Source organism: Lynx rufus, unplaced genomic scaffold (genome assembly GCF_022079265.1).
Source record: "Lynx rufus isolate CCGP_SWC_20201006 ecotype Redwood Valley unplaced genomic scaffold, mLynRuf1.p SCAF_38, whole genome shotgun sequence".
In the NCBI taxonomy this organism is placed as follows: domain Eukaryota; kingdom Metazoa; phylum Chordata; class Mammalia; order Carnivora; family Felidae; genus Lynx; species Lynx rufus.
The window spans coordinates 1103825-1116289 of NW_025814854.1; the positions used below are offsets into that span (position 1 = coordinate 1103825).

General features: G+C 42.3%; 1 protein-coding gene across 1 annotated transcript in view; it reads right to left on the reverse strand.

Moving 5' to 3' along the window:
- The window catches only part of HTT (huntingtin), a 149282-nt gene that overhangs the window by 126105 nt on the left and 10712 nt on the right, over positions 1-12465 (reverse strand). The window contains exon 2 of the mRNA XM_047094146.1: positions 8665-8748. Coding sequence (XP_046950102.1) covers positions 8665-8748 — 84 coding nt within the window. The remainder of the gene's footprint in view (positions 1-8664; positions 8749-12465) is intronic.

A 12465-nucleotide genomic window follows, 5' to 3' on the forward strand; every position in this document is an offset into this window, starting at 1 on the left:
CCAAGCAGCGTTGGCTACAGAAACACAGCCTGAGCCATATGTGTGATTTTACAGTTTCTGGGGCACACGTCAAAAAAAAAAAGAAAAAACAAGATTAATTTTAATAACACGTCATTTAATCCCATATATCCAAAATATAACTATTTCAACATGTAATCAATATGGAAAAATTACTGTCTACTTAACAATCTTTTCTTTAGAGCACATCTCAATTCAGACACAAAACTTTCATCAGACATACTGTATCTGTGTTTAGACTTCATAAAACCCACAGATGAAAAAGTTTGCTTTCAAAGGTTTGCTTTCAAGTAATAAATAAGTTCTGAACATCTAATGCACAACATAGTGATCACAGTCGGTCCATAATACTATATTATAAACTTCAAAATTGCTATGAGACCAGATCTTAACTGTTCTCAACACAGAAAAGGAACAATAATTATGTGACTTGATAAAGGTATTAGCTGACACCAATCATATTGCAATATATAAACGTATCAAACCATCGTGCTATACTTCAAACTTACAGTGTCGTAGGTCAATTATGTCTCAATTAAAAGAAAAAAATAAGTTCATATACCATTTCCAACCATGCTTAAAAGTTCTCCAATAACTAAATCGAATACTGATTTTTAATAATTTAATAAAACAGATATAGGGCTAATGAGGTTATAGGTTCCTTTTTGAGAGAGGTTTAGAAATGTCTTTTAAGAAACCTGTCCGTTTCACCTAAATTGTCCGGTTTACCGGCATAAAGTTTTTCCCAATACTCCCGTCTAATCCTCTTAATATCTATAGAACCCACACGAAAATCATCTCCCTCACCCCAGGTACTGGTCATTTGTGACTGCACTCTTTCTTACCTGGCCAGTCAGTCTGATTAATCTCACCGACATTCTCAAAGAACTCACTTCAGGTTTGAGTTACTGCAGACTTCTCTGTTTTCGATTTTACTAACTTCTGCTCTTATCTTTATATCCATTCTTCTGATAAATTTGGGTTTCACATGCTCTTGTTTTTCAAGTTTCCTGACATGGGAGCTAAGGGCATTGATTTGAGACCTTTCTCTTTTTTCCAAAATCGGCATTGAGCTATAAATTTCCCTTGGATATGTCATAGCGGCATACCGCAACTTTTGAAATCTTTTGTTTTTATTTTCATCAATTCAAAATACTTTCAAATTTCCCCTTTGACATTCTCTTTGACCCATGGGTGGAAATATGTTACCTGTTTTCCAGACTATCTTTCTGGAACAGATTCCAACTTAATCCTATTGAGGTCAAAGAGCATACTTGTATGAATCCTTTTAAAGACTTTTTTTTTTTAATATTTACTCATTTTTGAGAGAGTGTGAGGAGGGAGGGACAGAGAGAGGGGGGCCAGAGGATCAGAAGCGGGCTCTGCACTGACAGCAGCAGTGAGCCCAATGTGAAACTCAAACTCGCGAAGCACAAGATCATGACCTGAGCCCAAGTCGGACGCTCAAATAACTGAGTCCCTCAGGCTTATTTTATGGCCCAGCATGTGGCCTGTATTGGCAAACGTCCTGTGAGCACTAGAGAGGAATGTGTCTTCTGTTGTTCCAGGTGGGGTGTCTATAAATGCCAATCAGGCCCATAAGGGTGGATAGTATTGTTCAAGTCTTCTAGATCCAGATTTTATGTCTACGTGCTCAAAGAGTTTTTAAGAGAAGCTCCTGGAACCTGACTATAATTGTGGATTTGTCTATTTCCCCTTGCAGTTCAATCAGGTTTTGCTTCATGTATTCTGAACATAAACGGTTAGGATTGTTATGCTCCCTTGATGAACTGATGCCTTCATCATTATAAAATGACCACTCTATTTCTGGTAATAGCTTTTGCTTAGAAATCCACTGTCTGACATGAACATAAGCAAAAGCAACCCAGCTTTCATCTGATCAGAGTGTTAGTATGGTGAGTGGGCCCTTCCATGCTTTTCCTTCTAAGCTATTTGCACCTCATGTTTAAAACGGTTTATCGTGCGCAGGTTACACAGGGTCTTGGTTTTTCATTGGATCTGGAAAACCTGCCTCTTATGTTTAATGTCATTATTGGTGGAACTAGAGTTAAATCTACCATCACACTGGTTCTTTCCTACTTACTCCAGATGCTCTTTATTTGCCTTTTTCTCTATTTCTGCTTTCTTTGGGGTCGAGTATTTTTAGGATGACATTTTATCTTTTTTGGTTTATTAGCCGTAACTCTTTGTTGTGCTTTTATTGTTACCTGGTTTATAGTATACATCTCTAATTGATCCCAGCCTGCCTTAATGACATGACAGCACTTCACATACAGCAGAGAAACTTACAACAGTACTGGATTTGTTTCCTGTGGCTGCTGTAACAAACTGCTAGACGCTGGGTGGCTTAACACCATAGACGTTTATCCCTGTCAGAGTTATGGAGGCCAGGAGTCCGAAATCAGTATTGCTGGGCCGAAATCAGGGTATTGGCAGTGCCTGTGTCCCCTCCAGAGGCTCCAAAGGACTCCTTGCCTCTTCCAGGTCTGGTGGCAGCCAGTATCCCTTGGCCTGTGGCCACCTCCCTCTGATCTTCAAGGCCAGCATCTTCAAGCCCGTCTCTGTTCCAGCTTCACATCGCCTTGTGTGTATGTGTGTGCACGCGCGTGTGATCTCCCTCTGCCTCCTTTTCACAAGGATACATGTGGCTACATTTACGGTCCCCCTGGACAACCCGGGATAATCTCTCCATCTCACAATCCCTAACTTAATCAAATCTTTGAAGACTCTTTCCCTAGAGGTACACTCACACAGGATTCCAGGGAGTAAGACCTGTTGAATTTGGGGGGCAGAGGCATTACTCCGCCTACCACAAACTATTGCCAGCCTTCATTCTGGTGTTGCCCCACATTTTACTTCTACATGTCATAAGGCCCAAAGTACACGGTTATCATTTTTGCTGTAAGCGATCAATTAACTTTTAAAGAGATGACAAACGAGGGCAGAAAGTCTTCTATCCAAGCACCATAGTTACCGTTTGCCTGCTCTTCAATTCTCTGTGTGGATCCAGATCTCTCTCTGATCTTATTTTCCTTTCCTCCTACCTGAAACACCGTCTTTAATATTTCTTGAAGTCCCAGCTGGACATACATTATTTCAGCTTTTCTGTGTCTGAAAAAGTTTTTACTTCACCTTTGTTTTGAGACAGATTTATTTACTGGCCGTGCAGTTCCAGGGGTTTTCCTTCCTCTACAAATGATGTCCCACTGACTTCTGACATGCATTTTCTAGCAACAAATCTGCTGTCACTCTTTGTGCAATTTAGCTCTTTTTAATGTCTCTACTTAACACATTCCATCTTTTCTCTAGCTTCTTGAGTACATAAAATAGTTGAGTACCTGTTTTCATGATTTTGTGCAAATTTTGCCATCTGTGCAATTTCTGAATCAGTTTCAAGGGACCGCTACGAATTTTATTTTCCTGTTTCTTTGCACTCCTGAAATGTTTTAAGCTTTTCCAGGCAGGACCAGAATAACATGCCAGTCGAGGGCTAAGTTAACCCTGTCGCCAGAGCACGCCCTTCTGCACATTCCAGCCATGGCCCACAAAAGACACCTGTCTGCTTGGGCTGGAGTCAACAGGAGCTCTTCCCGCATTAGGGGGGGTTTCGGCAAGTGCCCCTTCAGGTCCTTTCGGGAGGCCCCATCCCAGCACGTCCTCATGAGCACGTGCACATCAACAGGCAGCACGTTGAAGACTCAGGGACGTCTCCCCCCACAGGTTCCAGAGAGCATTCTGGGCAGTTCTCTCTTCTCCACCATTCTCGCTAACTGGCCTCAGCGAGCAGCTCCGTCTGCTCAACTCAGCAAACCACGGGCCCTGCCTGGGCCTCCCTCCCAGCGTTACTCCCTCCAGACAGGAATCGGGAAGCCATACGGCTCCCACACTCCTTTCTCATTTGTCAAGGGCTGCTGTTGCTCTTTGCCTGATGTCCTGAAAACCAGTGTCACACAGATTTTGTCTATTATCAATTGTCTGAGACAGGAAGTAAATCCTGCCTTTGGCATTAACCTTACTCAGCCAGAGCAAATATCTTCCTTGATATATTAAACTTAATTTGTTAATACAGTGTTAATAAATTTTCTGGTCACAATACACATATCTAACAATCACCTTTTACAAAGTTAACAAACATTCCCTTCTATAAATGTATCTTCGTTTTCGGGGCGCCTGGGTGGCTCAGTCGGTTGAGCGTCCGACTTCGGCTCAGGTCTCAAGGTCTGTGGGTTCGAGCTCCACATCGGGCTCTGTGCTGACAGCTCAGAGCCTGGAGCCCGCTTCAGATTCTGTGTCTCCCTGTCTCTCTGCCCCTCCCCCACTCATGCTCTGTCTCTCTGTCAAAAATAAACAAACATTAAAAAAAAAATTTAAATGTATCTTCGTTTTTCAATTCCCCTACTAGTCATTAAGTTGTTCAGATGACCTTTAATGTTCTAATGCGATGAACAGCACTGCACCAATGTCGCCACACACTTTCCCGCGGATAAAGTCTCAGGTGAAACTGCCACACGGAGGAGTCTAAAGCTCGACATGCTGCCTTTTAGGAAGGTTGTATACCTCTGACAAAAATCCTGAGTATTTCCTAATGTTTGTCAATTTGACAGATGGCAGCTGTTCTTATTTTTGTTTCTGTTTCCTTCTACTGATGACTGGTAAATGTGAGTATCTTTCCACAGGAAACACAGAGAGTCGGCTATCGGGTTCACTGGCCCAGTTGTATTTCTTATTTTCTGAACTACTCAGTCATGTTCTTTGCCTATTTTCCTATTAGGCTGATAGTCTGCTTCGGATTTATAATTGCTCTTTAACAACTATTAAACCTTTGCTATATATGCTGTCAACATTTCCCCCAAGTTGAATTTACTTTCAAGCTTTTTTAAGGTGGATTCTGACACATCGAACTATATTCCAGTCAAAACAAGTTTTTCCCGGGGCGCCTGGGTGGCTCAGTCGGTTAAGCGGCCGACTTCGGCTCAGGTCATGATTTCGCGGTCCGTGAGTTTGAGCCCCGTGTCGGGCTCTGTGCTGACAGCTCAGAGCTTGGAGCCTGTTTCAGATTCTGTGTCTCCCTCTCTCTGACCCTCCCCCGTTCATGCTCTGTCTCAAAAGTAAATAAACGTTAAAAAAAAAAAAAAAAAGTTTTTCCCTTATATCGTTAGCTTTCTTCCACCTAAGATTAAATATTCTTTTTGTAATAATAATTCCATTTTTTAAAACATGATTTTTTTTTATTTTAGATTTTAAAATTTTTAGATTTGGATTTTAAAATCTAAGTTTTTTTTCTTTTTATTTTTTAATGTTTATTTTTGAAAGAGACAGCACAAGCAGGGGAGGGCCAGAGGCAGAGAGAGGGAGACACAGAATCTGAAACAGACTCTAGGCTCTGAGCTGTCAGCACAGAGCCCAATGCAGGGTTCGAACCCATGAACTGTGAGATCATGACCTGAGCTGAAGCTGGATGCTTAACAGACTGAGCCACCCAGGCGCCCCTAAAATTTTTTTTTTTAATCTGCGCGGCCAGCACTGAGCCTGATGCGGGACTCGAACTCACGAAGCCATGAGACCATGACCTGAGCGAAAACCAACAGACGAACACTTAACCGACTGAGCCACCCAGGTATCCCAATAATTTCTTTTCTTTTACTTTTAAGTAATCTGACATTTATGTTTGTCTGCAATATGAGATACAGATATAATTTTTCTCTAGTCATTTGGTTCAATAATCCATCATTTCCCTGCTGATACAAAATGTTATCTTTATCATAAATTCACACACAGAGATGCATACATATACTCTCCTAACTTCCAATCCTATACCTTCTTTAATGTCTAACTATCTCAATATTGTGTACACCATCTCTCACCATACTGCTGATGTTTTCAGCTTTTCTTTACAACATTCATGTATTTATTCTTACAGGTGAACAAGTTAAAAAAAATACCCTTACTAGAACTCTAGTCAAGACTATCGTAAATTTAGAGATTAACTTAGAGAAAATTCAGCTTTACGATAAAAAATCTTCCATTTAGGAAAAGAAGTAGTCACCTATACCTTTCAAGAAAGTCAACAGCAGTCTTTACATATTTTCTGCATATTTCTTCTCAATTCCTTGAAGTTTTATATGTTGGTGCTACTGTGAGTTGGATCTTGAACCGTGACATTTTCTGAGTTATGCTAATACACGGGAAACCAATGGGTTTCTGTATACGTATTTTTACCCAAACACTTTGTCAAGGTACGCATGCTTAGATAAGCGTTCCTAGGTATTTCCGAGAGGATACTTGTTAAAAACAAATCACTAGACTACATCCAAACAGAAAATGTAAGTGTGTTTGGAAAAGAGGGCAGTGAAGGATCTTCACTACTGTATTTTTTTTTTTTCAATGTTTATTTATTTTTGGGACAGAGAGAGACAGAGCATGAACGGGGGAGGGGCAGAGAGAGAGGGAGACACAGAATCGGAAACGGGCTCCAGGCTCTGAGCCATCAGCCCAGAGCCCGACGCGGGGCTCGAACTCACGGACCGCGAGATCGTGACCTGGCTGAAGTCGGACGCTTAACCGACTGCGCCACCCAGGTGCCCCTTCACTACTGTATTTTTGACAAATTTCCTGGAAGACCTTGATGCTCATATGTATTTAGGAACCAGTAGGTTAGACCACCAAATTGAGAGCTGAAGTAGACTAACAGTTACATACCCATGAAGTTTTAGATGACTTCCCCCAGTAAAAACCCTAGAAGCTACCACTAAAATAACCACACCGGAGACAAGTATATCACAGAAGCTCAGAAATATACCAAAATTTAGTTATACTCAAGGAGAGATCACAGGAAATACCAGCTATCAAGATTTCATTAAACATTTAGTATGCATTTTCTACATACAGGATACCTACTTAGGTTCTACACTCTCCACAAAGTATGGAAAGTATCTTAAAACAAATGTGTTCTTTGATCTGATGAAACCAAAGATGACCTCTCTGGATCCATAATTATCCTACCAACATGTTCTTTTGTAGAACAAGGAGTATTACTATCAGCATTACTCCATAAAAACAGAAGAAATGCACTAACGTGAAAACCATCAGCAGCTATTATTTTAAGATGGCAAATTGAACCACAAATCACTCCTAAGATATCCCAACGTGCTTTACTAACATGCAAATCTAAGCCAACATTCCATCAATTCCACCGAGAATGAGCAAAAGAAACAATAAATATAAAAGAAGCTCTCAAACTGGAGGAGAGCTTGTCTTCTGGATCCCCAAGCTTCCACAGTGAAACGTTCCTTGAGGCCCGGACGCCACAGGCCAGGTGAGCAAGACTGCGCTACAGCAGCAGGGCGCAAATGTCTGTCAGGGGTCTGAAGTCATGTCACATGAAAGCACTGACACTTTATAGCTTTGGACAAAACCCATCACAACCGCACAGCACTCTCGTGCCCATGCAGCTAACGAACACACGTACACAGTGTCACCCGATCCCACAAGAACACTAAAAATCAGGACTTCCAGTTCACAAATGCAGCAACAGAGACTCAAAGAAGTAAAATTTATCCAAAATCACCTGGCTTATAAGGAGTATACATGGAATTCAAATGTTTATTTCCCTACGTGTATCATAGTGTTGTTTTCTACAATAGCATGCAAACTTAGAATTTTTATTTTCAGCACATACTCTCATTTGTTATTTCATCTGCTTCCCACATCGCTACAAATCAGAAAGAGAAATCATCCACATTTCCCAAACAATGGGATGAGTTCAGCTAAAATGAAATATTGTATGTGAAATCACTTTGAAAATATAAAACACAAATCCAAGTGCCGTTACAAATAAGTGAATCACTAAGCTTCTGTCAGTACTAAAATCAAGAGTATTTTTCTAACAAATTATAGACAGCTCTGTCCGGCTTCCAAGGAGGAGGATAACAATTATTTGCTCCACGGGAAAGAAAAGCTAGAAGTATTTCACACCCATCCAGTCAGGTAAGAGAATTCAGAAATCTCAGGTACCTCTGTCTCCTGCTCAGCCATTAGAAACGGGCCTGAAATATTTACTATCCACAGCCACTGGGAACAGCATTTAGAAAGACAGCCAAAAGCAAAGAGAATGAGGAGACATGGCACAGCCACAAAAGCAGATGCCACTGGTCTGCCCCAGAAGAAAGATGGAGCAAGGGAAACCGGCTTATAGTCAACTGCCCGCGAACCCGCCGACCCCAAAGCACAGATGAGCGGGCAGCCACCACTGGGACCAGCAGCCACAGGGCGCCAGTGACAAGCAAACAGAAGACACGTAACTGGACAGCCTCCTGTTGTTCCAGTCGCTGCGATAATGTAAAAATACCAAACAAAAGATAATTTTTAAATGATTACAGTTACAAGAGTGCTAATTAAATATAAACGTGGTGCTCAATTATCATAATGGTTACAACTGTTGTACATAAGATTACAAACAGAAAACACTACTCATTGTAGCGTCCGGATAGCCTTGCTATATAGCTAGAAATGTGGGAAGAGAGGCCTTTAAATGTTTTAAGACAACTGAAGAGACAAGTATTCTAGCCCGTTAAGAATGAAAATCTACAGTTTTAATTTTTACTAGAAAGTTCAAAGTGCAATTACCTGAGTGACTGTGCCACTATGTTCTCACATATCGTCAGACAGTGATTCACACGGTCTTTCTTGGTGGCTGAGAGTTCTTTCTTTCTAAAAGAAAAAAAAAAGGAAAAGAAGTGAACATGTGTTAAAGTATCCATTCCATTTATTTCTACACATCATTCATTCAATCCATAAGCACTTCTGGACTACTAGGAATAAACCATATGCCCATGCTGGTGGGCAGGGTGGAGTCAGCACAGGGAGGCACGGACAAGTTCGACCAAAGGCTTCCTGAACTATGTGGCACAGAAAAGTCAGGAGCTGTTACTGGTGCACCTATTTTCCCCATGTGAGAGGAAGTGCAGTACAGTGACTCACCCAAGGTGATCACACTGATGGTGGGCCTGCGATTCAATGAAATGCAGTACCAAACCTACTCTTCATACCAAGCTGCCTCCACTGCTCAAAATCACACTGTTCACTGCCTGCAGACCTCATGTTCTCTACTAGGTATGAAATAAGGTGCAGGGGGGGCACCTGGGGGGCTCAGTCAGTTAAGCGTCCAACTTCAGCTCAGGTCACGATCTCACAGTCTGTGAGCTCAAGTCCCGCGTCAGGCTCTGTGCCAACACCTCAGAGCCTGGACCTGTTTCATATTCTGTGCCTCCCTCTCTCTGCTCCCTCCCCACCCGTGCTCTGTCTCTGTCTCTCAAAAATAAGTAAACATTAAAAAAAAATTTTTTTTAAATAAGGTATAGACAGTGACTAACCGCTTCTACCTCCCCAAACAGCTAGAAATAAGCCTCTGGCCTCAAAGCCCTTCTTGAAGCTTCCCATGAAGACTTCTGGAGCCAACACAAGGAGACAAACAGCCTGGCCAAGACCAAAGTGAAGGCACTTGCTTCCCACCCAAACCTACAGCTTCAGATGCCTTCAAGGTATGTACCTGCAAAATAAGGTACAGAGGGATGATCCAAAGAAGAAGCCAAAAATTAAACCAGGCTTAAGAGCTACATTCAGAGAAGAATTTGAGTGTGGCTACCAGTACATGGCACTAACTAAAAATACACCTAAACCAGAAGACTACTAGTTTTTGAGGAAATTATATTACCAAGGGGGGTGGGGGGGCGAATCTAACCTACGAACACCTGTGACTTTTAATCCCCAATGCAACCCTCAGACTCCAAAAAGTGCACCTGAAGGGACAGGCTATTACAAATTGTACAAATCCAATGAAGGCAAAGCCTCCAAAAGGCACTTCAGGGGCAAGGAAGAGCCTCGGAAGCAGGAAGCCAGTAGCCAAAAGGAAGAAGAGAGAGGGGTTCCAAACAGGAAAAGAATCAGAGCCTGAAAGAGAAGCCTAGCTCAAGGCTAGCAAGGAGGGGGCTTCCCAATGACTGGCCAACCAGAGTCCATCGTTACAGCACTGGTGAACGTGTGTTTCCTACTGGTCTCTCTCCTAAATGAGTTGTTTACCGACGACTTAATATTGCAGACTGCTGGCTCGGCATCCACCCAAACACCATCCTTTCTCCTTGGACACACACCCCCAGTGAGAAGTTGCACTGCCTAGCCTCCCTGCAGCGAGGGAGGGGCAGGCACACTTAGTTCTCACAGACAAAATGGGAATGGGAGTGATAACGTGGAGCATGTGCCTCACTGGCTGACCCTGGGGTGTCCCCTTCTACTTCCCTCCAATTGGATTTAAAAAAATTTTTTTAACGTTTATTTATTTTTGAGACAGAGAGAGACAGAGCATGAATGGGGGAGGGGCAGAGAGAGGGAGACACAGAATCGGAAGCAGGCTCCAGGCTCTGAGCCATCAGCCCAGAGCCCGACGCGGGGCTCGAACTCTCGGACCGCGAGATCGTGACCTGAGCTGAAGTCGGACGCTTAACCGACTGAGCCACCCAGGCGCCCCTACTTCCCTCCAATTGGAACGAACATGCCTAACACCCAGTTTTTGATTACACGGAGAAAGACAAGATGGCAGAACAAGAGCATGGAAGGAGCCTGGGACCCTAAGTGACCACGAGGAACAGAGGGTTCTCACCTCCCACCCTCAGGAGCCACCCACTTCAAAGCACTATGATGGAAACAACCCAAATATCCTTCACCTGGTGGACAGACGAACAACCGCCACAGACACTGGACTACTGCTTGGCAGCAGAAAGGAGCAAACCACTAACACACACGAGAGTGAATCTCGATGCATCAGATTCAAGACCACAAAGTGGGGAATTCCATATATAGGATGTTCGGGAAGAGACAAAACTACAGGAACAGAAAGTGACCAGTAATTTACAGGGGCTGGGAGAAGAGTTGGCAGCAAAGGGCAAGAGGAAGCTTGAAGAGTGATGAAGCTGTTCTAAACCTCCAGCGTGGGAGCAGTTACGGGGCTTTACACACAAAACTCTACACTAAACAGGGCACGTTCGGCTATTTGTAAATCACACCTCGAGTTAAAGAAGAAAAGAGAGAGTGCATTGAGAATTAAGATGTTCTCTTCCTTAACCCCCAGGTTAAAGTCGCCATTACAACAGCTTAGAGTTTACCCAGTTTAAGACCACCATCAAGAAAATTAAAGAATATTGACTATTTTAAGTAAGCATTTAGGAAGCAAACAAACTCACCTACCCATTACCTTTTGATTTCCAGAGTGCAAATCTGCCCAAGGCCTTAAATGAACTGAATTCACACACCAAGGTACCAAAAAAGAGTCAAAAAAAAAAACAACAACAAAAAAAGTCAACAGCTTCCCAGTAATTACACACATGCCTGATGGAGAATTGGCAAGGTCCACGCAACGTTTATCTTTTCAGAAGTGACAGATACAAATATTAGTCTTAAAAAGAACTTTGTCTCCCTCCTCAAATATGGGATAAGCCAAAAGAATCCAGTGAGCAGTACACAACACAGTTGTCAAGGCCTGCACCTTATTTCATGGAGACCTACACGGCTGTCCCCCCCCACCTTGCCAGAACTTAAGCAAACGTTTATAAAATGAACAAAATGTCTAAGACAGAATATGGATCTCAGCCAGCAAAATAAAAATGCATTTTTCTGTGGTCTATTTCAGTCTAGCTGCTCTTGTGGAGCTCCTTGTGGGGCAAGCCTGTCTTATTCGCCCCGGGCTCCGTCCCCAGGCCCTGCCAGCCAGCACCTCCACCGCACTCCTTGATCACAACCCCTCCTGCAACTATCTCCCTGGGACGACAGACTAAGAGCAAGGACCATATTGTAAAAAAGCTGATAAAGGAATGGATGAACCAACATTTTCTGTGGAAGATTAAGTAAAATACACGTTAAAACAGACTCAAAAGTTCTGGAGTCAGTCTTAACAGATTCCGAAGATTGATAATTCAGAAGTTAGATTCAGAAGCTAAATGATAATTACTTTAAACCCAAGTTTCTAGACCCAAAAGATGAAAAAGAAACAGAAACAGCAAAGCTTAAAAAAAAAAAATTTAATAAATTAAAAAAAAAAAAAGCCGCATACTCAAACTCAAACCCTGTGTGGACCAGAAGCTGGAGCCGGTGGAGTTCCTCTGGCTATAATCAAGATAATCAATCACAGGCCTTTTAACGAGATCTCCAATGATTCTCACTATGCAAAAGAGGACAGTATACTTTCTATCTTGGTCAGCCTAACAAGAAAGCACAAGTTTTAAGTTTCTCTTCTTACCTTATCCACAACCACTTCCTAGCAATGATAAAATTATAAACTTTTCCACACTCAATAATCACAAAATTCTGCAGGTAGACAAAGTCTTCAATGGTTGCTAAACAATAATTAGGAAGTACTTATTTTGTGTGAGAAGCATA